This window comes from Fragaria vesca, linkage group LG6 (assembly GCF_000184155.1).
Source record: "Fragaria vesca subsp. vesca linkage group LG6, FraVesHawaii_1.0, whole genome shotgun sequence".
NCBI classification, from domain to species: Eukaryota; Viridiplantae; Streptophyta; class Magnoliopsida; order Rosales; family Rosaceae; genus Fragaria; species Fragaria vesca.
The window spans coordinates 36709962-36734215 of record NC_020496.1 but is presented as its reverse complement, the minus strand read 5'-3'; the positions used below and the strand labels follow the sequence as shown (position 1 = coordinate 36734215).

At 37.2% G+C, this 24254-nt stretch overlaps 2 protein-coding genes across 2 annotated transcripts in view; both read right to left on the bottom strand.

The window, feature by feature from the left end:
- LOC101307909 (transportin-3-like) overlaps nucleotides 1-10531 on the bottom strand; it is an 11929-nt gene extending 1398 nt beyond the window's left edge. The window contains exons 1-23 of the mRNA XM_004304533.1: nucleotides 10313-10531; nucleotides 9875-9973; nucleotides 9441-9665; nucleotides 9219-9338; nucleotides 8924-9007; nucleotides 8780-8839; nucleotides 8426-8554; nucleotides 8213-8274; nucleotides 7624-7680; nucleotides 6133-6256; nucleotides 5504-5638; nucleotides 5162-5242; nucleotides 4302-4415; nucleotides 4092-4171; nucleotides 3795-3930; nucleotides 3273-3422; nucleotides 2545-2627; nucleotides 2155-2342; nucleotides 1966-2058; nucleotides 1426-1613; nucleotides 1193-1304; nucleotides 508-665; nucleotides 88-204 (exon numbers count right to left, since the gene is read on the bottom strand). Of these exons, the coding sequence (XP_004304581.1) occupies nucleotides 88-204; nucleotides 508-665; nucleotides 1193-1304; nucleotides 1426-1613; nucleotides 1966-2058; nucleotides 2155-2342; nucleotides 2545-2627; nucleotides 3273-3422; nucleotides 3795-3930; nucleotides 4092-4171; nucleotides 4302-4415; nucleotides 5162-5242; nucleotides 5504-5638; nucleotides 6133-6256; nucleotides 7624-7680; nucleotides 8213-8274; nucleotides 8426-8554; nucleotides 8780-8839; nucleotides 8924-9007; nucleotides 9219-9338; nucleotides 9441-9665; nucleotides 9875-9973; nucleotides 10313-10528 (2811 nt within the window). The 5' untranslated portion in view covers nucleotides 10529-10531. The remainder of the gene's footprint in view (nucleotides 1-87; nucleotides 205-507; nucleotides 666-1192; nucleotides 1305-1425; nucleotides 1614-1965; nucleotides 2059-2154; nucleotides 2343-2544; nucleotides 2628-3272; nucleotides 3423-3794; nucleotides 3931-4091; nucleotides 4172-4301; nucleotides 4416-5161; nucleotides 5243-5503; nucleotides 5639-6132; nucleotides 6257-7623; nucleotides 7681-8212; nucleotides 8275-8425; nucleotides 8555-8779; nucleotides 8840-8923; nucleotides 9008-9218; nucleotides 9339-9440; nucleotides 9666-9874; nucleotides 9974-10312) is intronic.
- A 3911-nt stretch (nucleotides 10532-14442) lies between these two features.
- LOC101307610 (acetate--CoA ligase ACS, chloroplastic/glyoxysomal-like) lies at nucleotides 14443-24069 on the bottom strand. The gene is made up of 19 exons (XM_004304532.1): nucleotides 23529-24069; nucleotides 23304-23447; nucleotides 23071-23226; nucleotides 22829-22951; nucleotides 22577-22745; nucleotides 21879-21961; nucleotides 21590-21691; nucleotides 21420-21508; nucleotides 21205-21295; nucleotides 20340-20453; nucleotides 19658-19734; nucleotides 19499-19577; nucleotides 19215-19283; nucleotides 18926-19101; nucleotides 18187-18243; nucleotides 17753-17843; nucleotides 17252-17350; nucleotides 15420-15613; nucleotides 14443-14795 (listed from the first exon to the last, which is right to left on the bottom strand). Exons 1-18 carry the CDS (start codon nucleotides 23901-23903, stop codon nucleotides 15428-15430), a joined length of 2280 nt encoding a protein of 759 aa, XP_004304580.1. The 5' UTR covers nucleotides 23904-24069; the 3' UTR covers nucleotides 14443-14795; nucleotides 15420-15427.
- Nucleotides 24070-24254: the final 185 nt, after the last annotated feature.

The following is a 24254-nucleotide window of genomic DNA, read 5'->3' as shown; positions in this document are numbered from 1 at the left end:
AAAGGTACTGACATATATATATATATATATATAGTGTGTGTGTGTGTGTGTGTGTGTGTGTGTATATATAGAGAGAGAGAGAGAGACCGCTGACTGCAACCATCCATGCAAAGATTCCCAACACAGAATAGCCTTGCCAGTTGTGCTCTCACTTAAACTGCAAATTGCTGCCAATTGTTGCATAATAGTGGCACATTTGTGAACCTATCAAGAAATAATGTAAAAGAATGATGTACAGTAATAGTTAACAAGATCAAAAATTGAGTTCTGCAGTACTTCCTGTGTGAAAAAAAGAAAAAGAAAAAAAAAAAGATCAAAAATAACAAATGCCACCATATATTTTCTAAAGGGTTAACGGTTGAAATGTAAATAGGTCATATACTAGTGTGAAATAGTAAAAATCCTCAAATTCATAAAGTGAGGAGGTCCTCTCTAGATCACCCCTCGTGTATATATATAGATAACACTTCAAACTTTTACACATTTGATTTAAGATAGTTTATTTACCCGTGACATTGCTGAAACACCAAGTAAAGCATAAACCAGATTTGACACAAGTCCCTCGCCACTGTGGGATATGACTTGAATGGCCATTGCACTGAATGAACCTTCAGGAATACAAGACATGGAGTCCAACAAGGAGGCCAGGCTCACCTCCAAGAAACCTGAAAAACCCATACAAGATCTTCAGTTAACCTATTTCTATATCATACTTGCATGTGCACAGATTCTCATGGAACAAAAAGAGAAAGTGGAAAAGTAGTATTATATTACTTTTGTCAAGACATAATGCAGATCTGACTTTAACAAGAATGGCATGCATGTTCAGAGCTATCAGAACTTCAGAAGTCATGCAAATGCAGAGCAACCAGAAACATAATGCAGATCTGACTTTAACAAGAATGGCATGCATGTTCAGAGCTATCAGAACTTCAGAAGCTCAATCATGCAAATGCAGAGCAACCAGAAGCTCAAACGTACACATACACATGCACGTATAATACAATTACTATAACTACTGCTATCAGGTTCCCAAATTTTGATGACACAAAATTATTTGGCTTGGAACTTAATTTACTCCTACAAACATATTAAAGGAACCTGCTTGACTCGCGTAAACCACAAAGTATCACCCGAACAATCACAAAATATTTTCTGTTTCAAGTAGAGGTAAAACAAAGTAGCAACTTACAAGATATGTATGACATGGATGCAAGTGCTGCTCCACGATGCATAGCTGTGCAGCATATAGCTGCCTTTTGAAAAGAAACTTCAAGAAGGGTACCAGATGCAGCCACTACTTCCTGAGATGTCACAATATTTGAATCCTTGTCAAAATTTCTTGAATTAAAATATATAAGTCTCTGTTTTGATCAATTGTATTATAAATAACGAGAGAAATAACAAAAGGAAAGGCTACAAAACCTTACGAGTTCCGCGAACATAAGTGGATGCAAAATTTGTGTACGCCTCTACTAGATCAGGCTCTTGGTCACATATATATGAAGAATTAAGAGCCATTACCGAGGCGGCATGCGTAAATCTCTCCAGAGTAGTAACAAATAAAGGTCCATACTCTTCTTTGTGACCAAATTCTTCAATCACAACAGATGCTGAAAGGCAATATTCCAATATATTGAAATAAGTATTTATATGCTGCTGAAAGGCAGCGGAAAGCAAAATAAAAGAGGACAAAATAAATAGGTTTTAGGGTTGGATTGAATGGTGCGCATCCTTCATGGTGTAATTCTTTTTTCTTTTATTTTAAAAGCTCCAACTAAATATTTCCATATATATTATGAAACAATATGTAAGCCAACATCTGTAATCATGTTGAATCCTCCACTATCTGATTCTGTATGTTATGGTAAAATTATTCTATATCAGAGCAAAGTATGCCAAAATATTGAGTCAATATTTCCTGCATTATTGACACATCATTTCCTGCATTATAAAAGATCTTACCAGTTCTTATGTAGCATTCATGACTTTGAAAGGACACGTAATTTGTTGATAGGCAATCTAGTACATTAGGCAGTAGGCTTAAGAAGTGTTCGCCTGCGGAGTAAAGCACGTTCAGTTATTCAAAAAAAAAGAAAAACAAGATACATAGGCTTGTCTACGACACACCACAGCGACATGGAACACCAATACCTGATGATTGAATTGCTTGGGTAAGTGCTCGGCAAGCTGCGATTGATAGATTACCGTTCTCCATGTGCTCAGACCTGAAAAGTTTCTCTAGCATTGGCCAAAACACTTGCAATAGAGCAAGCATACAACCATCTCCAGAAGATACACTCTGCACGGATGTTGCAAGATGGCTGAATACAGTTCCCATCCTGATATAAAAGACAACATAAAAAACTAAGAGTTTAGAAGCAGTTGTAGAACATAATACATAGATCTGGAAAGATACAAATTCACCAGCACATGGATCCGATGGTACAAAATCCAGCAATTGACACGGAAATTGAAAAATGACAGAAAAAAAAAAAAAAAAAACTAGATCCTTGGATATCAGTAGATATGGCCTGGGAATACCTGTAGAGCCCTCTTGCACCAGAGTTTAAAATTTGTGTATAAGTAGCAGGACTTTGTCTTAGGCAATGGCTATCTTTATCAACCTAGAGTAACAACAAGCCCAATTTTTTTCATTAGAAACTTAATTTTTTTTCATGTATATTTTCTTTAGGAGAAACATTATATTTTTTTATAAAACAAAATTGAAAAGAGGAGAAAAATTATATTAAAATAAGAAAAAAAACGTACAAATGGTGGATAAGGAATCCACAAGCATGACAACAAGAAACGACTCAAGAAACATAAGCAAACATTATTACACAGCAGCTAGCATGTCCAATATACTAGAAGACAGAGTAATCCCTCAACTAACACATACCAAACACACACTATGTGAAGACAATCTAAACTGCTCCCGACTATATGGAACTGCCACTAAGCAACGGAAGGTTCCCAAACTCAAGTTGGAAAGATACTCAAGTCACGAAGGCATAGATTTCATCACAAACTCAAGTTATGCCAACATGAGGCTGTCAGAAGAGCTGAATATGTGGTTACGCTTAGACGTGTGGCTAAACTATCATGTGCAGATGACAGACAAATAGACTAGCACACATAACAACTTTATAAACAACTTTTAAGTTGGGACTGAATAAAACTTTTGAAATCTATCCTATAGCACCATAGCAACGTACAAGAAGAATAACAGCTGACAGAATCACTGCTTGGTAAACAAGAAAAGCACTTACAAGTTTCCCAATAGCTTCAAAGCTAGAAGAAAGCAATCTAGCCAATAAGTTACTCTTCAATTCTTTATTGTTAATAGAACCAAGGATCAGACTAACTGCACTAACAACTTCTTCCTCATCTTCGAAAGGTAAATGACTCTTCTCCAGACCCTGCAAGAAAGAAAACACTACTTACAAGGCAAGGATGCGAGAGTGAATTTGAAAAAAAAAAAAAAAAAAAAAAGGTAAAACAAGGGCGTACAGAACTTGTTTCACATAAAAGTGTAAATTATTTAAAAATACATGTAAATTGAACAAAAGAATTATGTATATTTTAACCCTCGTCCTTTGTTGAAAGTCCAAGGAAAATCAATTATTGGGTAGGCTTAATGTATGCTAATTTTATTTTAACAGCAATAGAAATGTTGGCATAACTAAAATAAATATCCAACCATTTTTGTTAATCAAAGGAAGAACTGTCAATCACTTTGGAAGATAAGAAATCCACTCCGTATGTTAAATTACAGTCAGATAAAAGTTCACCTCTCCTATCCACATCAAAATCTCCAAATTTGAAGGTTCATACATCACTGCAGAAGCATCTTCACAAACTTTACGCAATGCAGATGCACAAGAACTCGAGGACAATGGTTCTGATATTCCAGCAGCAAGAAATAACCTAAAAAATGAATATTTGAACAAGAAAAGGAATTGTAAGTACAGATATATTAGAGCAAATCAGGATCCGTTATAATGAAATAACAGAAATAGAAATAGAACTAATATTATCCCAGAGCAAGTGCATTGATATAATAGCTCGAATGTACAAGAAGACAGTACAGTAAGGGTCTAGCATTTGTTTGAAAAGCAGAGATCCACTTAGAAAAGGAGCCAACAACGTCTGCAAGAGATCTATGCACCTGAGAAACAGAAAAGGTACCTTGGTTATATGAATCAAAATAGGAAAACAATATTCTGTGAGCTAAACTACAGAAAGTAGAAAATCAAATGTGCTCTACAATTGAGGGGACAGAGAAATATTTAACATACAATGCACATGATACCCTTCAGTTCATCCAAGGGCCTAGTGGACAAAACTGTCACCAACTGCATAATGACTGAGAAATCAAAGATTTGGCCTTCCTGTAGGATTACCTCAGCGACCTGGAACGTGAAACTTGTATATTAAAAAGATACACATTCATGAGAAATTCCGTTTTTCTACCAAATAGGTTTTTCAGTTTTCAGTATTACCAACTCTACAACCATTAACTCTTTGTAATACATAATATAATGAAGAATACTAGATTTTTCAGTTTTATAGTCATAAACTGTACTTGTATAGCTTTCTTTTATAGCTTTCTTTAGACCATCTTCGACCAAGTTGTGTGTAGTAAATGTACCATTAATATAGTATATGTAATAATGTTCATGCTATTATAAAAACTCTTATGAAGTATAACAAGCTAATATTTAGATAGTCGGTATATTCGGTATTTACCAAAACCAAACCAACTTTTTTGGTAACTTCCGATTTTGGTTTTATTGGTCTAGGTTAATTATCGGTCGGTTTACCAAATCTAAAATATCGGTCGGTTTGGTAATTACCAAACCAAATAGCAGCCCTAATCAGAATAAACTAAATCCTATCGGCCTGCCTGCCAAAAGCAACTACACAGTTCCTAGCTGTTAAATGAGTCCAGTGGCTAGGAGGTCAATCCAAATTTAAAACTTGCTTGACCGATTGAGAAAGATTCTTATGCACACATAAATAATTTATGTATGAACAAGGAGGACAATAACCCTGATATGTAAACTAATCATCCTCCTAAACATTCAAGCATAACTTTAAAACATGAACTTCCACATATATCAAACAGTTAACTGTAGGAGCAGTAAGTTGTACTTGCCACATTAAGAGCAAACAACTTGGTTTCCACAACCTTCCAAGCAATTGGTGCATTTGCAGAGGCCCAACCACCAAAGAAAAGCTACAACAGACAAGCTAGAAAGTTAAAATAAATTAACATTAATTCATATAAACGCCAAAAAAAACTGAAACATCAAGAACAAAATGCATTTAAATGAGGGAAATTGCACTGTCTTGTTAAAATGTGAACGTCATCTGATGTGATAAAACTATAATTTGCAAGGACGATCAAAGCGCTAGAAATGCATGCACACTGTGAGTGATTGCAGCTATTTAGAAATACAAGTCATTTATTTTAAAATTTTAAATTCATTCCAAGCACCTTCTGTACAAATGTAGCAGATCTTAAAAGCTGACAAATATCCACCAATAGTTCAACAAGATTCGTTCTAAAATAGGCAAGGCCATCAGGCAGCTCTGGTGTTCCTTGTTCGTCATTGAACATAGAATCATCTACCTGCGAAAGACAAAATTTCTCTTTGTACATGAATTATCATTATAAAATTGATGAAAAGGATCACGTTGGTTAACAGATACACACCAGGACTGATTGGCTAAATTCAAAACATAAGGCAAGGCGGTATAACACAATTACCAAAGAAGTGGCAAACAACCCTTTTTATTAACCTTTTTATCATGTCACGAACTTGACAACTACTATCTGTGTTTAAGCTACAACTTGATTAGGCAAGTAAAGGGGTGATAAACATTATGCATTACAAACAGAAATCTGTCTCAAAAGATATTAATACATACATTTAGATATAAATGACAAGTACCATACTTTTTAAGTACTTTAAGCTAGAACTTGATTAGTCACATAAAGGGGTGGTTAAAGTTATGCATGCTACACAAAAAGCGGCCTCAAAAGATATAAATACTGTAATCAGCTACATGAGAATCATCATGCCAAATTAAGTGAATACCAATACAGACAAGCAGAGAAGAAACCTGGGCACGTAACAAAAGTGCATCAAGTAGTGCTGAAAATACAGGGAAAAACAAGTCTTCCACTTGCTTCCTTTGATTTGCACTGTTCTCATCAAGTCCAATGATATAGCTTGCTAACCCAGACCTAGAAATATGAAACACTCCCAGTTATCATCATTGAAAATTGATAAAGTTAAACCATCAAAAGCCTGACCAAGATTTTTCATCTAACAGGAAGGTCAATGCAAATCAAAATATTAAAAAATTTCAGGCTCACGTCACATGGCCATTCTCACATAGGCACATGGTGAATAACAGAAAAGAACAATTGGAAAGGAAAATTAAAAAAATAAGATGCAGCAATCATTTCCCACGGATAAAATTAGACCAAACGTGAGTGTGCGGACATTGAAGTACACATGCATAATTGGGGATTTAAGTGTAAAGTTGGAACATTAATAAAATCAGGAAAGTCAGCAATTCCCTGAAATTGTGAGTTATTGTCCAAATTATTCCTACCACTTACAAGCCGAAATGACGAATCATGTATATGTAAGATAAGTGATAACATTTTTCTCAGTAGATGCAAAACTTAACAGGAACTAGCAGCAAGACACTATCTTAAAGAATTCAAAGAATTATTTTGAAGAAACATACTTTAAACAAAAAACAAAACAAAAAAATTGGACAAGTCCACAATGGGACGAGCCACAAAACAAAACCCAATCAACCAATAGCAACAACAGAAGAAGGCAAAACAAGTACCCCACAAGACTTTGAGTTGAAAAAAAAAATATAATTATATATGTTACATGTTTTTTTTGTTTGTGTATTTTTATTCGACGAAGCCCATCCGAACTCCTGGAGTTATCAAAGTTAAACTCTTCCGTTCTCCCATTCTCTCCGTCCATCTAAACTCCCAATTTTTGTCTTCTTCTAAACTCCCAATTTTTGTCTTCTTCTTTTTCACAAAAAAAAAAAACCCTCAATTCAACACTAAATTCAATTGTTGAACACCTGAACTCTCCAGTTCTTATCATATTGATATAAATCGTATGTCTATTAAAATTAGGACTCCGAATCCATGTTGTATCACCAGCTTCTATTCTCTATAATAGGAGCTGTACGGGGGGTTTTCTAAGTGTAAGACAGAGAGCGCAGAAAGCTTTAGTCAACAGTGATAGAGAGATTAGAACAAGGTTGAGGGGTTTGACAGATCTGCAATAAGTACTTGCCTGAGAGAGATCAACAAGTGGACATAAAGATATGACTGAGCCCCTCTAAAACAGTTGTGTGTTGTACTGTTGTTTCTGTGTTCAAGGTTCATCTATTTACTTTGCTTATGTCGTAAGTACCAAACAAAGATCTAGAGGGTGCTTACACTATAAGAAGTGGACTAAAAACAGAAGCATGCTTGTCAGTGGAAATAACTTGAATTAGTTCTGCGGTACCGAATTGAATTTAGATAAACAATAATAAACCTCATACATAAAAATAAATGTATTCAAGTACCAAAATTGCAAAGTTGAGTCCGCTATCTCCCAGTCCTCACTTGGAAATGTCACACAGCTGCAACCATATAAAGAGGTTATATTAAATATCCATCACTTCATTTACCGAAACATCAAAAGTATATTAAAGAGGACCTATAATAACTGTAATAAACTTTCTCGCAAGAAAAACTTCCAGTGTCTAGAGAACTCAGTGTTTACTATCATTTCCACCTTAGAGTTTAGTTCCTCTAGTTTCAATTTTGGCAATTTAAGCCCTGTAGTTTCATTAAACTTGAGGTCAGGTCCAAATTGTTAAAGCGCGAGATGGTGGGTAACAATTCTCATTTGGTCCCTCAAAGATATTATAAAAATTGCCACTCTTAGATTCTACTACCATATTTCATGCCAAAAATCAATTGCACGGTTCTGACTTCCGTGCGCATTTGGTTTTTGAATAGTAAAGAGCATGGTGACAAGTGACTACAGATCACAAGTTTATTAACCTTCACCTAAACAACAGAATTAATATACATATCTTGCCCGAGAACAAAAGAAATGGGAAAACAAAGGATGGGGGCAAACAGTTACGCAAAAAATATAGATATAACCTTAAAAGTGTGTTCGTCAGCGCAAGGGCTTCAACACTTGCTTCTACTATCAGAGATGGAGCCTGGAGTACATTAAACAGACAATATGTTATGAGTCAACGGTTTCAGATAATCAGAATCTGATGATACACATCAAAATGAATTGCATCGGTAATATCCTATCATCCAAGATTGTCCATGGGTGCAAAAACCTATTGCAGTATTAATACTTACAGCCTGCCCAATCTCTGACAATAAGCACGCAAGACCACCTACTATTTTCTCGTCTCCATTACTGAGAGCTGGTAGAAGAAGAATTTCTTTAATGAAATGCACCCTACATAACAAAACCTGGGGTAGCCCCTACGAAAGAAAGCATAACTGTTGATAGAATCTTCAGTAAGCAATTAATAGTACAACAATTGGTCTTGGTATTAATGCCACAGAGATAAGTCTGTTCTGTTTCGCAACTTTATTATGATTGGCTAAATGGTGACAAGACGTATTTGCTAAATATGGATCATAAAGATAGCATAGATGTAGATAACAAGGCATAGGTATACAATGTATGCCAAAGAAATGGCATACCTCATGTCGACTCACGAGCTCAATGAGAACTTCAATTGCCAGATCAAATGAAGACGGCACCTATCACCACCAACACATTAACAGATAAATTTCACAGCTCCTATAAGTTAATTATAGAATTTATTGAAGTTCATAGATATTTACCTGCAAAGAATTAAAGACAAAGTTAAGAAGTGGATGTGCTGGTAGTAATCCCTGGGGAATCTCTGAGAAGCACCCAGCTCGAACCTAAATACATAGTGATACCATAATAAGTAATCGGAAAAGTTCAACTTTACTAAAATGAAAAGTGCCACATTTTGCAACACAATTCTGTTATGGTATAAAATGTGAAACTACAAGAGACCAATGTAGTGAGCAGAAAGCGAATTTCTGTTGCAACAGTATCAAACACGCATATAATATCTACCAAATTGCTCATTATCAGATATTGACATACCCAACTCAGTAAGCAACGCAGAATTTTTCTGTTGCTTTCATGTTGTTGTATACCACTTTCAAACCTTTTCTCGGATTGTTGCAATAGGAACTCAAGAACCATAGTGGTATGCGAGAGAAGCTGTATATGAGAGAAGTGAGACAGTATAAAGAGAAATACAATGAGAGGGAAACTAAAAGTGAGATGATGTGATGCATTTATAAAGCAAGAAATTTCCTAGACCTCTTGACCATACTGGCTTCTGTCGGCTGAAGTTATTTTCGAGTCAGTATTTCGGGAATCCAAAACTTCTTCTGGTAGAACAGTAAGCATCTCCATAACAGCAACATTGCCATCAACCTGGGTCTGCAGATTCTGGAGGCTATAAAAGAGTTGCTCAACAGGTTTTCCATGCTCAACAGCACGCAATAAAAGTGCAGAGAGTGCGAGGCAGATTTGGGTTAAAAGCTATCACAGGAACAGAAGAAACTCTGTTAAATTTCTATGTGAAATATTATTTTAGACTCATGTTCCAGTAGTCAAAAGCATAGCCTGCTAAACGGACAACTTAAGGTCATAAATCTGTGAAAAGTACCAGACATATTTTGACCCAATGCCCAAAATATAACTTTACTAAAGCATCAGAAGGTTTCAAATAGTTGATAAAGATAAAATACCTGGTGAGGGCCCGAACTAAATCTTTTGGCAGCCAGAAGAAGGGCATTAAGCAAAGCATCTTTAGCTCCAGGCTGCAGGTAAGTGCCCTCATTTTGGATCTGTAATATGACATAATTGATGAGCAGTATGGTCTTGTGTGGCACAACATTTTGACAGACAATTATCCAAAAATAAAAACAAAGATTCAGATACACCACATTAGTGAGCAGACACACAGCTGCTTCGTTTCATTTGGTTTACAGCACTAGAAACACTTTTAAAACCATTCTTGATATTTAATTGAACAGATTTCAGTAAAATCCAGCTTTAATTATCTTTTACTGGAACAACCTCTGTCAGTTGTCCTCCAGTTTTAGTTCAAGTAACATGAGCTTATTATTGACAAGTGTTGGCTTTAAACATAAGAATCCCAATAAGTGGAGAAGGAGTAAGAATACCTTTCGTTTAAGAATCTGGGCAGCGAAGAACTCGACCTCGAAATTGGAGCCGAAAGAATGGTGAAAATCGGAGGTGAGGATGGAGGTGGCGACGGCCCAAGCGGCGTCAGTCTGCTGAAACTGAACCAGCCACTGATTAGCTGCCACGCGGTTGCACGACTCTATATCGTGATTCAGGACGTGAACTGCCTGCGCCACCTTCATTTGCAATTCCATTTTCCCTCCTCTTTTAATCTTAACCTAAATTACTTGCTAATAATTCTAAGAAACCATCGCGAATCACCAGAGACCGACGCCTGTAACTCATTCACTCATTCTCCCCACCACTTGGGATTTCAGCATTCTCTACCTTTTTCTATCTGACGGCTGTTAGCCATCCATTTGCCACAACCTTAACAGCCCATTACCATTGGGCCAGGGCCCGGATGGCTCCAATGATTTCTTCTTTTCTCAATAATCCATTCAATATGCCACATGTCTACTTGTCCAAAATAACAACCATATATTCATTTTCTGAGTTTGGAAACGCCGAAAGAAATGAAATATTTCCCTTCAAGTTAGGAAAATGTAAAGGGAATGTGGTTCCTTCCAAAATCTATAGGATCCATTTTCTTATTTCTTTTTCTTGCATTGAGTACTCACAATATATTATTTTAATTAACAACTTTTCAGATGATTTTTCTTGTGTTACCAAACATCAGAAAGGAAAGTCATCGATTTCCCTTCTCTTTCCCTTCCCGTGGGAATGACAAAGGAATTACTTTTGTTTCCGCGAAGCAAACGAGACCTACAAAGGAAACTCGTTCAATAACATGCTAGCAAACCTGCACGAGCTTAAACTCACTAGTTAACAGGTCGAGTCGTGTTTTTTCTCATATTCATAACGGATTTGGAAAAAAAGGAAAGAAAAAAATTGTTCGTGGGTTTATTGCGTATAAAAAATAATAATCATTTGTTTGCGAGCTTTGTCGGGTCCTAACGGTTAACTTGCATACTAACGTTTTTTAGCCCGCATAAACTTGTTAACATGTACTTAACATGCGGACTCATTAAGAACCCGACCCGTTACGAACCCGCACGAGGTCGACCCAAGCCTCGGTTAAATTTTGAGGAACCAGTTTTACCATTGACTAAATTTATTTCTCTATTCTTTTTTTCTTCTAACTGGGCTAGTTCGGCTGCTTTAAACATCAATTATTGAAAGTTTGAAACTGCAAAGTACTTGCAGGGGTCCAGAGTACAAAAATCATAAAAAGAACATCTTGAAATAATACCAAAACCCTCTAAGAAAACATATGTATTCTAACACACCAAATTAACAAAAAGTACATGAATACTGCATCAAACTTTCTAGCTTAATTGGTTGTTTTCTGCATAGAAAGAGAAATTATGTTTCTGCCGTCTGCGGGGGTTCGAATATGAACGCTTGGCCCTATTTATCTCTTCCATATTGGATGATGACGTCCTCAATGGGAATGAATTTCAAATTTTAAACCATTGTGATGGATTCTAACTGTATAGGGAGTCAGGGACACATGATTAACAAAAATAAACGGAACGAAAACAAAAAATGACCTATATTTCAAGGTAGTAAACTAAATTTAATTATTTTTAACAAACCGAATACTGGTATCGTTGTAAAGGTGGCGATGCGCACCCCACAGGTCAGTAATATTTCTAGTTCTCTACTGTATTTTGATGGGGCTGTGGATAAATTAAATGGAAGGGTGGGAGTAAGAGTTGTGGTGTTGAACCCAGAACATGGCCTTCTAGGTGCCTTATTAGTACCACTTCCTCTTTCTCTAAATCCAAAAGCCACTGAAGCACTTGCTTTGTGGTATGAAATTGAGTATGAAAAGAAGCTGGGAATAACGAATGTTGATATAAGAGGTGATGCTCTAAATGTGCTTAATGGCTTAAAGACTCGTGGTTGGGACTTCAGAGTTTCATGGAGGCATGTGAACAAATGTTTTAATGCAGTAGCACATGAATTAGCTAGAACGGCATTGTCATTAGTAGAAGGTTGGTTTTGCAAAGAGCAAGGGCATGAATGGCTCCTTCAGTTAATTGTTGGTAGTAATGTTTGATGTACTGGGGGTAAGTTAATAAAATTCCATTTCAATAAAAAAAAACGCATATATTATGAAATATGTTCACTACGCTCAGTAAGTTCTGAATAAATATAGCATACAATATCATTGTGGCTTTACCACGATAGTTTCGTCCATTGTGAGACAACATGTGATAGGTAAGGCCATATTTTTTTGTTCGGTGATATATTTTTACTCAACATAAAAGCAAAGTTAAAACAGAAAAAAAGACCCAGGTCCAGTTTGGTATTGAGTTTTGGGGATTAAAATAACTTATAATCATCATTTTAGATAGATTTTGTGTTTAGTAAAATCTTAAAACGTGTTTATCTAAAAAAAATTCGTTTAAATAACCACGATTTTAGACAATAAGTTGAGGGTTGCTTATTTAAAACTGAGTTTTTAAAAAAAAAAAGAATTGAGTTTTTAAACCACAATACCAAACTAAGCTCCATTAACGGAGTCAGAAAAAACAAACCAAATCAACCCTACCACTACAGTCTTTAACGTCATGACTGATCAAGCATAAGAATAAAGCGTGGAGAAGACGCCGCCAAGAACAGCAGCACATAACCCATCCAAATATTTACACATCTCCAATCTCTAAACCATAAAAACCATCCTCAAATGCTAACAATAGAACCAAAACAAAAGAAAAAAAGAAGAGACGAAGGGAAAAAGAAGACCAATCTGCAAAGGGATTGAAGAGACAAACGGTCAAAGACCATGCAGTCCATGTTGCACAATCGATTTCATCGGATTTACGTGCATTAACGGTAACCCCCCGTTTGTACAGACTACCCAAATAACGCCGGCGTCGTTGCTTCGAAAGACCAAGGAACAATCAATGAGGTTGGGTCTGGATAATAAGGATGTGCATCTTAAACATGAAAAATCATAGATTTGGAATATTGGAGAAGGTTGTGAAGGATGGGGAATCAAATTTGCCAACCAGCAAATTTGATAACCATCAATGAGCCAATGACCATCCAATCAAAAGAGAGAGAGATGACCATTATCATATATGAGTGGTTGTCATTAGGTAGATCATGGTGGTTATCAAATTTGCTGGTTGGCAAATTTGATTCCGTAGGATGGGTATTATGAATTTGAAAGATTAGAATGGATTGGTAAGTCCATCTTGGCATGTGCTTTTATTAGTCAAATTATCATTATTAAAAAGAAAAAAAAAGAGAAAACATACATTACCTAGTGAGTCACACAGTCAGTTGAAAACAAAACAACTTAACTTTAAAATCATATTTTCTACTATTAGATTTACATCCAAAAGATGAATATTCTGAATTTGAAAGATTAGAATGGATTGGTAAGTCCATCTTGACATGCGCTTTTATTAGTCAAATTATCATTATTAAAAAAGAACAAAAAAAAGAAAACATACATTACCTAACGAGTCACACTCGGTTGAAAACAAAACAAACTGAATTTTAAAATAATATTTTCCTCTATTAGATTTACATCTAAAGATGATTGACCATGATGCTTTTATCAGTAACTGACCATATGAACGCTACTGGTGAGTCACAAGTGATGAGAATAGAGAAGAAATAGAGGGATTTTGCATCATGGGTTTGAGTCGGTTAACAAAGAGCATAGGGACTAGAAGTTTCCAACCAAGGGAACACCCAACTCTAGCAAAGATTTGAATTCGACAGGATCTGGATAAAGGTAAGAAAGAAGGGAAATAAGGGACTCCAATCCTTGAATGAAGAGGGTGGAATCAGCATTGAAAAAAAAAAACAAAAAACCCCTCCTCTCTCCAGTTTTCAGAGAGAATAGAGAAGGGTGTTGTCTTAGAGAAACTCTAACAGCTTCCTTATATTCTTGGTTTTCTCAATTTTAGAAAAGATTTTGTTTGTTTTGCTCCAGCAAATTTTTTTTTTAACTTTCTCTAAAATAGGGAATATGATAGGAGAGAAATCCAAATTTCTTATATTTGCAGTAAACTCTAAAATTTTAGAAAATGATATATGGAATGATTATGAAATCTCTAAAATCAAGAATCTGTTAAAGTTGGAGAAGAAAATTGCTTAAAGCTTTAACTTTTACTTCCCTGTGAGAGAAAAATTATGAGGAAGCTATTCGAGATAGTTCTTAGAGAAGACACAGGCCACAATGCCCAAGCACCATCTTATGAATTCATTCCTCGCAAGTAAAAGTAAATCAATGACTTGGACAACCACAACAGAACTATATAGCATCATCAAGCATGAGATGAAAAAGTTCAGTCTTCCACATATAATGTCGCTTCTTAATTTCAGCAGCAAGTTTTCAATAAGAACACTCATGGAAATCTATAGCACAAAACAGTTGCAATTATTACTGCCCCAACCAACCAAATTTATTGCCCATCTAGTCAACACCACTAGCACCTACAAGAATATGAATCCATAAGTATAGATTAGAAAACAAGAATTAAAACCTAGAACCCAGTAAGTCTCACAACATAACAGAATTATTTAATGTTATCGACCACAATGAACATATTTCATAATTATGAGCATAGAAAATAAATTCAATAATTAAATTCAGTTTACTACCTTGATATTAAGGTCATTTTTTGCTTTTGTCCCGTGTCTTTTTGTTAATCATGTGTCCCTAACTACCTGTAGAGTCGTAATTATTATTACCCAGAAATGTGCAATTCAAAATACATACGCAAATAAGCAAAGACTCAAGTCTCACAACATAACATAATTATTATCAAGTAAAAATGTATAATTCAAAATACACATACGCAATTAAGCAAAGACTTAAGATCCTTAAGGACAATGTAGCTTCCAATAAACAATGCAGCATAGACACCCCTAGTCTAGGGTGTCAATGCTGCGTGATAATTTAAGCTAAGTCACGATTGGTCCAACAGCATTCTTAGTTTCTTACCACAGTCCTAGATAAGGTCTCATACTCTCATTTAATGAAGCAAAATTTTGCATAACATCTAGTGGTTAGGTTGTTTAGATGAGCACATCCAAACGAAGAGTATGATGACTTACCTTCTGCATCACGAATCTGCGAGAGCAATTAGTTGATCAACCACATTTGGATCTGCAAGTGTGCTAGTGTCACCAAGCTCGTCTAGCTGTTTTGAAGCAATTTTCCTGAGAATTCTCCTCATTATCTTCCCACTCCTTGTCTTTGGAAGGCCAGGTGCCCAGTGGATTCGGTCTGGTGCTGCAAATGCCCCTATCTGAAACATGTTCATAGAACATAAGTACATAAATTCCTTACATATTTATAGGTATCAATAAAAGCTTAAGAAAAATGCATGCAAACAAGAACGCTAGGCGTTCTCCTCACCATAAGGGGCTGCAATCTGAATTATAATATCCAATTTAGACGGTCACAGAAAACAACATACTGGAATTCAATTCATGTTTTCTCCATGTTTTTTAACATGAAATACTCCCTCCCTGAATAACTTATATACCACCAGTCTTGTCTCTTTTTTCATGTCAATGATCAATCTTGTGTTACTGTCTCCTTTATGTAACATAGCACATTACTTTTTTGGAATCTTTGGAGAACCTGTGTTTATACTTTATACCATATGCATACCGGGCACAAACCCTGGAAGCACACGCCAAACGGCCTCTAAAAGAGCCTAAGAGGCATGCCTCAAAGCTCAACACGTGTGAAAGCACCGCATGATAGGCCCATATGGCAAAGTAAAGGGTGACAAGCCCAAGCCTATATCTATAAATATATGGATCTCCACGCATTCAAGGTAAGCCACTACTCTCTCTACTCTCCTACCCTGTTATTATTTCTCCACATATCTAACTTAAGCGTCAGAGGGTCGAAAGCCGTAAAACCCGGTCTTTCCTCTAACGCTTGTTCATGCTCGACAAGTGACGGAGTTTAGAGATGGCGCACTCTCACTCAGTGATTCTCAGTACCCCGGTATAACACAGAACACTGTGGACCTTTATAATTAACATCATTTACTCTTTGGTTTAATTTCTCATCAAGGGGGAAGGAGAGAGCTGAGAGGGAACTAATTTCCTTTTCTTTTGTTTAAAGTTCTTCATTTCATGTGCCATCCCATAAACATTTTCTTCCTCCTCCGTCTCCAACGTCTGTTATCTTCCAGAGAAAGATGAAAACTAAAAACTAAAGACCAAACACCACATGGTGTGTGGTGAACGAGGAACAGTCCAGAGCAACATCAAATTTGCCAAGTAAAATAAGTAAAAACTGCCATGAAAGGAACTTGTGCAGTCACGAAATACTGTGCCGATTCCCATTGCATATTGTTTACACCCCCTTAAAACACCGGGAGCACACCCTTAATATACGGTCACCAGAGCTCCCCCCTCCCCCCGTGGCCACCAAGGGCCCTTCTCCATACGACAATACACTTGGCTAATTGCAAAGCAGTCCCATATCAAAGGGGGCTGGCACAGTTCCCAAGATAAGCCTATTTAACAGGCACAACCTTCCGTAACAGGTAAGTGACAACCTTTAACTCATCCCGCACCTTAACAAGTAGCGCCAGCTAACTTAGGCATAGGGGAGTCATAGGCCGGCAACCCCAGTCTTGACCTCTGACGGTTCCTACTTGTGCAGGTACAGGGAGAAGAGCAAGGGCTAGGAATTCCGACCCAGAGGACCCATCTCCCGGGCCTTCTGTGGAAACACATTTAAACAACTTCAAAAATGATCTAAATATATCCGAGAATGTTCAAGGGATCCCCCAAGACCATTCAGGATCTTTAGAGAAGTTTAAATGCCCTAATACAACCATGAGGGCCGTCCCACACTGCACACCAATGAAAGGATGCAGTTGAAGGGTTAGATATGCAGTAGTACTGAATTAATTATTTACCTGCTTTCTGACAATCATAATAAGGCTTTTCCGGAGATCTTCACTGTAAGGTACACCATCAACAAGAGTAACAAAGGCATATATACCTTGTCCTTTAACCTACAAAAACAGAATAATTTGTTCAGTCACACTAGCCACGAGCCTTGTTCCCACCCTCTATCTCCTTTCATTTTTGATCATTTACCCCTCTCTCTAATCACATAAATTTATGAAATTATGCAAGTCCAAAAGTGATTAGACAGCACATATCATATCGAGACATTTTGTTGAAGTTTGTGATGCAGATTATATGAAGACATGATGAGTAAATTAGTGTAAAGTTGGGATTTGATAATAATTTAATTCAATGTTGGGTTGCTATATTTAATTTCTGGTCACAATTAAGTTTTCCTAAAATAATAGACAAGTGATATAAATTTTAGCATCACTCTTTCCTAAAGTTTAAGCCTACTTAATTTAGCTTTTTTCCATCTTTCACCTCCTATGTTATACATCACATACCTCATGTTCCACACCAACCACAGCAGCTTCTGCACACTGAGGATGCGAAACAAGAGCAGATTCAACTTCTGCAGTACCAATACGATGTCCACTGCATAAAGTATCATACTGAGCATGTCAGTAAACAATACTTGCATAATCCCCACACAATAACAAACTGTGTAGATTCTAGCATAGAATGTTATAAATTTTATAGCTTACTCATTTTTACTTTTTACTTTTTGAGAATAAAAGATGAATTTAATTCAAAAGGAAAACTGTACTCAACAGTAGACAGACCACTAACCAAACAGATATGATTCAAGAATCTGCTAGCCAACACCAAAACAAGATACGGATACTAATCAAGATACCACAGCTTCAGAGTCCAATATGATCTAAAATTTTGATAGACATGAATTATCAGGGAAAAGCTTATCCAATCCAAAAATTACCTGACATTGATGACATCGTCAACCCTTCCTGTAAGCCAGTGATATCCATCTTTGTCCCTGAACATTGATGTTGAGAGCTTAGCATGAATTTTTTTTTTCTTTTCGTTCTCTGTGTGTGTGTGTGTGTGAGAGAGAGAGAGACGAGNGAGAGAGTAGGAGAGGAGGGAGGGAGGAGGAGGGAAGGGACGGAAGGGAAGGAGGGAGGAGGTACGGAGGTAGGNGGGACGGNGGGAGGAGGGAAGAGTAGGAAGGAGGGAAGGGAGGGACCGGAGGGGACGGGTAAGGGAGGAAGGAGGTTAAGGGAGGACGGGAGGAGGTAGGAAACGTACGGGTAAACCTTAAAAAACCCTAAAAACCCGAAAAAAGTTTAAACGGTAACCCGGTACGGTAAACCTACGGGGAAACCCGAACGGGTACCCAACCCCCGGGGTTTAAAAAAACGGGGTACGGGGGGTAAAAACGGGGTAGGACGGTAACGTTCGTACGTACGGTACGGTACGTACGTACGTACGTACGTACGTACGTACGTACGTACGTACGTACGTACGTACGTACGTACGTACGTACGTAGTAGTAGTACGTACGTACGTAGTAGTAGTAGAGAGTAGAGTGAGAGTGAGNGAGAGNGAGAGTAGNGNAGCGGGAGAGGGAGAGAGGGAGAGAGGGAGAGAGAGATCCTAAAAAAACACCAAAAACAGGATTTACATTGATGAAATTAAAGTTTGATGTTATCAATTACCTCCTGCATCCATCACCACTAAAATAATACCCAGAGAAAGGTTTAAAGTAAGTTGTTTCATATCTTTCATGATCACCATAAAGAGTTCGGAATGCTCCAGGCCAAGAGCTTTTTATACACAGATAACCACTGCACTCCCCTTCAATTTCAACACCCTTCTCATCCACAATGACAGCCTGCAGTTATAATAAAAGAGTTCACATGATATACAGATGTTACAGATAGAAAAGTGTCATATAAAGATAGCTTGTTGATAATGAGATCCATAAATTCGATAAGCGCAAAATACCTGAACTCCAAAAAAAGGGAAAGTGGCAGAACCAGGCTTCTGTGGCCAGGCACCGGGTAATGGAGTCATCTGCCAGTAAAAAATGGTGAAACATTAAGATATATGACAGATGAGATCTATGTGAATGTTATATATTTATATTGAGACATGTGTGAGGTGGAGGAAGTATTTAAAGAAGTAAAATCTCCAAAAAGTGCATCATGTCAATATAATTTCGGCTTGAGCACCAGTCGGTGCCCAAGAGATAGGAACTATTGAAACACACAATCTAAAATATTAATTACCATAAAGCCACCAGTTTCAGTTTGCCACCAAGTGTCAGAAATGGGACATCTTGAATCTCCAACCACATTGAAAAACCACCTGTGCCACACAGTCCATGTTAATATATATCTTCGAGCTATGAAATGAATGTTTTGGATCAAACAACTGGAGATGAGAACCTCCATGCACTTGGATTAATAGGCTCGCCTACGCTTCCAAGGACCCTTAATGATTTTCGCGAGTATCGCTTGACATACTGCATAAAAGCAAACTTCAATCAACACATATTAAAGGCATTCCATAGCTAAATAAACAGAGATCTAAAATCTTAACATAGAACCACCATAGATGTATACATTAGTAATAAAGTAAAATAATAATAAATGTTGATAAGCAGATGGGAAATCATGAAGGGTTACCAGAGAACTATTTACTTGATAGTTGGTTCATTGAAATAAACTGGGCCATCCAACTAAAACAGAGGTCCAGAAACATAAAATAGAGACAAGTCAAGCTTATGGATATCAAGAGTTTTGAAAGGCATTAACTTCAGCAAAATGGATGGGTATAGCAATGAATTGCTCCAATTAGGACCAAATTCAATTCCATCGGTCTTCAAAGACAGGCTATTAGCAATGAGAACGGAAGAAAATAGTTTGAGAGATAACTATCCTAAAACACACAATTAGAGGAATGAGCATTCGGGCCCAAAAGAAAAAGGAATGAGTTCTTTTTGTATTCTATATAGCTGGGAACAGGCATCATAGAGGAATGAAAGAGATCAACAAGAATAAACTAAAATAATTCACATCCACATATATGTAAAGAAACAAAAAAAGGGATAGGATTCATGTTTCTTGCCTCATCACCATCGCGCATTAGAGACCTCACCAATGTGGGGGCAGTATAAAAGATGGTCACTTTGTATTTATCAACAATATCCCAACAGCGTCCAGCGTCAGGATAATTTGGTGCCTGCAAGGTAAACATGGATGTTGCTACTAAATTAAATGGATGTTGGAAATCAAATTCAGTACAGTTGAGAGTGAGAATTGGTGTATTATGCACTCTCGAGGGCACTGCTTATGATCGATAGAAAATATCACCATAGTTTTATCTTAATAGCCTTTCACAATAAAAATCCACAAACTCTGAAGAAATAGTGGAAACAGATCATTAGAATCTAGAATCTTTCTCTGGAGTAGACCGGAGTTATTACACAGTGAAATATGACTTCATCATTATCCTGTTCTCAAAAGGTTTGTCAAGAAACTTACAGGATAACGGCATCTATATCTTAGGCAAAGCATAGTGCGCAATCAGACTGCGGCGCTCTTTACTCATGAAGGTCTCAGGGCACTATCTAGATATAAGCATTTTTATTCTATCTATAGTTTATCATTCATAGAAGAGTAGACTGCAAAATAAACATCAACAACTTACATAGATCAGGATGAGGATAAGGTTCTCACAAATTCACAATATGATAATCAGACATGTTAATAAATGTTATACTCATAAGTCACAACTACTGTTTCTTAGTTTGCGCTGTTTAAGAAAAGGCATATTCAAATAGACCTAGCATTTGAATCTTACTTTTGGTACTCTACTTTTCCGTTGGCTAATGGCTACCCATGTAAACATGCAACATTTTTCTTATGACATCTTAATCATGTTTCATTTTAAATGTAAATGATAATCTGTATAAACTCTGTCAATTCTGTACCCCTTCATATATGACAACAGTTGCTCCATTTAGCAGAGGTCCATAAGTGACATAGCTGTGCCCAGTGATCCAACCACAGTCAGCTGTGCACCTAACGTACAGATAAAAAGACGAGTCAAGTAACAAAATATCTGCAAAGATAGAGCTGTTTCCACATGCATGCAAAAGTCAAATTAAGAAATTAGTGATAATAAGCCTCTGGTTGTGAAGGGTACCAGTAGATGTCAGATGGTTTGTAATCAAATGCATATTTAAATGTTGTAGCAGTGTACACCATATATCCTCCAGTTGTGTGCAGAACTCCCTAATAAGATTAAAATTAGAAAATTTCATAAAGAAGAAGAAAAGAAAAAAAAATTGAAATTGAAGTATGGAACATATATACCTTGGGCTTCCCAGTGCTCCCGCTGGTATAGAGCAGAAAAAGTGGATCCTCTGCATCAACCCACTCCACTGCACAAGTAGTTGGATACTTAGGTATGACATCCTGGAACATAATCAAAAGTCATCAGTCATACCAATCCGTAAAGCAGACATCCCAGTCACTTATAAGCATTTGATAAACCACCAATAAAGAAAGAATAGATAACGCAATATGAATGTTAAAGAGAAAAGAAAGAAAAGAGCCATTGTTTCTTTTTCATGGTGGCATAAGAGTTTGTACTGCTACTAACCTGCCACCATATATCTCTTCCTTCTTCCCATTTAGTACTTTGCCTCTTCAAAGCAGATTCATTTTCATAGGTTAAGCATACATCTGCTCAAACAGGAAATCATATCATCAAATATATCTATGGTTAGTCAAGATGAGAAAATGAATCCTTGGTTTTAGAAAATATAGTTTATAAGAGTACTCTGGTAATCTCTTATGGTTGGTTACTGTATCTAGCCACACAACTTTAGCAGATAAGGTAGGTTCAAGGCTGTCTCAAATCCAAACCTAGAGGGCCATCCTGCCCATAGATGATCAAATAGAAACCTAAACTTCATTAGTGAATGGTTTGATTATCCTCTCATCATTTAGCATTCGTACAGCAGGTCATTTGTTTGGTTTGATTGAGGGTTGGGTCCACATGAGGTCATATATTTTCTTAAGCAAACAGATCCTCTTTGGATGTCCCTATTCAGGAATCATCCCTGAAAAGAAAGAGAAACAAAAAAAAACTAAATAGAAAATCAACAAAGTTTGAAGCCTGTTAGTTGTCTGACTATGATCAAAGTAACAGAAAAATAGCCATGGTTCAAATATACATCATCATGATGATAACTATCAACTCCTATCGGTTTGTTTTTTGTAGGATTGATTCTTCAATGAGACCTAAACATCAGTTACAAATTATTCAATATAAAATGCATAGAAATCAGTCCGCACCTACACAAACCCCAATTTTGGCTGATTCGTTAAGGGCAGCATCAACTATATCTTTGAGGTGGATGATCTTAGAACCCCTTTTAACAGCATTGCAGGTGATCACAACTTTCGGCTTGCAATCTACAATTCTTTGAGCAAGAGACTCGGCAGAGAATCCAGCAAATACAACCTAAAAGAATGAAAAGAAAATAAAGAGTTTTAAAATGAAAAAGCTATGGATGTTGGAGAGCAAAGAGCAAGACCAGTTAATACCGAGTGAACAGCACCGATGCGAGCACAGGCAAGCATTGTGATGGGAAGCTCCATTAACATGGGTAAGTAGACCACGATAGCATCACCCTTTTTCACTCCAATCTCTTTCAAATAATTTGCCAGCTGCGAAGAGTAGAGGTCGACGAAGGTGAGAATGGCTTATGAAATGTTGTTGTCATTATTAATGATTAGACATGTATGAGTTTCATCCTAAATGTGGAAAAATGTAAGTTATGATAGACCTGGCAAACGTTTTGTAGAAGCTGAAGGTAAGTTAGAGTGCCATCAAGAGAGGGCTCATTGCCTTCCCAGTATAAGGCAACCCGATCACCAAGTCCAGCTTCAACATTTCTATCGAGGCAATTGTAGCAGATATTGGTGAGACCGCCCTTGAACCACTGATCCAAACAGAAAACAGAAAATAAAATGAGATGGTTTGTCAAAATGAAACATGAGGTGAGGGAAGGAAGGTTACCTCAATCCTGATATCGCCTTTGCTAACATCGAGATTCTCGAAGTAGACTTGCTGGCCCCATTTCTGTTTCCAGAAGAAGTCGGAAGCGAAATCCGACCAAAATCCGGCGGGGTCCTCGATGGACCTTTTATACATGTCCAGATACTGAGAGGCAGAGGCAGAGAGTTGGGGATCAAAATTCAAAATCCAAAATTCAAAATCAAAATGGAAGAGAGCAGTTGGTACCTTTTGGGGGGAGGGGACATGAGCCTGGCGGGAGAAGTCGTCGCTGGGAAAGATGAGATCATTCTCTTCGGAAGCGAGTGCTTCCCCCAGAATGATGGAGTTCAAGTGAGGAATGTTTCCGGCGCCTGAAGGCATTGTAGCCATCGACTCCACATGCCGCAGGTGGTTAGTTGTAATCAGAGTATTCGCCATTAATCCCCTATTCCAGTTCCAGATCAGATAGGAGGACTCAAATCGACCAAGCCCAACTGAAATTGACTTTCTTCCCCACCACGACACTATTATGCCTACCGGCGGGCTGGGACGATTTGCAAATCCCTTGCTAACATGTGCAACACTAATATAATTATTCTTATACACAGTCAAAGGGACCATTCTTCCCTTCCCCGGCTGCTTATTAATTTATATATATGTATTATTATCTCTATAGAACACAGGATAACATACGTATAGTAGGATAAGGGGCGTTGCCAATCTTGAATTTTGGCTGCTGATGAGCTCTTCCAACTTTGACTGAGCAGCACTTCATGCGGCGGCCCTTCTACAAACTGCAATTTCCATCAGTGTTAACTGTTAAAACACCTGGCGAGCAACCTGCTGTCGTGAGTCACTCAAGGTTCGAGTGCCGCTGACACTCTTGCTAGAAGCGGATTAGTCTTTGAGACTAGAAAACTCCTTATGACACCGTGTTGCGATGACCATCTAATCATCGATCACCGATATAAA

Excerpts from the sequence above, each read along its gene's own strand:
- LOC101307610 (XM_004304532.1), bottom strand. The coding sequence starts at position 23,903 with ATGGTCCCTTTGACTGTGTATAAGAATAATTATATTAGTGTTGCACAT. Across the intron at positions 18,244-18,925 it reads AGTGGTGATGGATGCAGGAG|GGACAAAGATGGATATCACT; the intron begins GTAATTGATAAC and ends ATCAATGTTCAG. Across the intron at positions 15,614-17,251 it reads TTATGATTGTCAGAAAGCAG|ATAGGGGCATTTGCAGCACC; the intron begins GTAAATAATTAA and ends AACATGTTTCAG.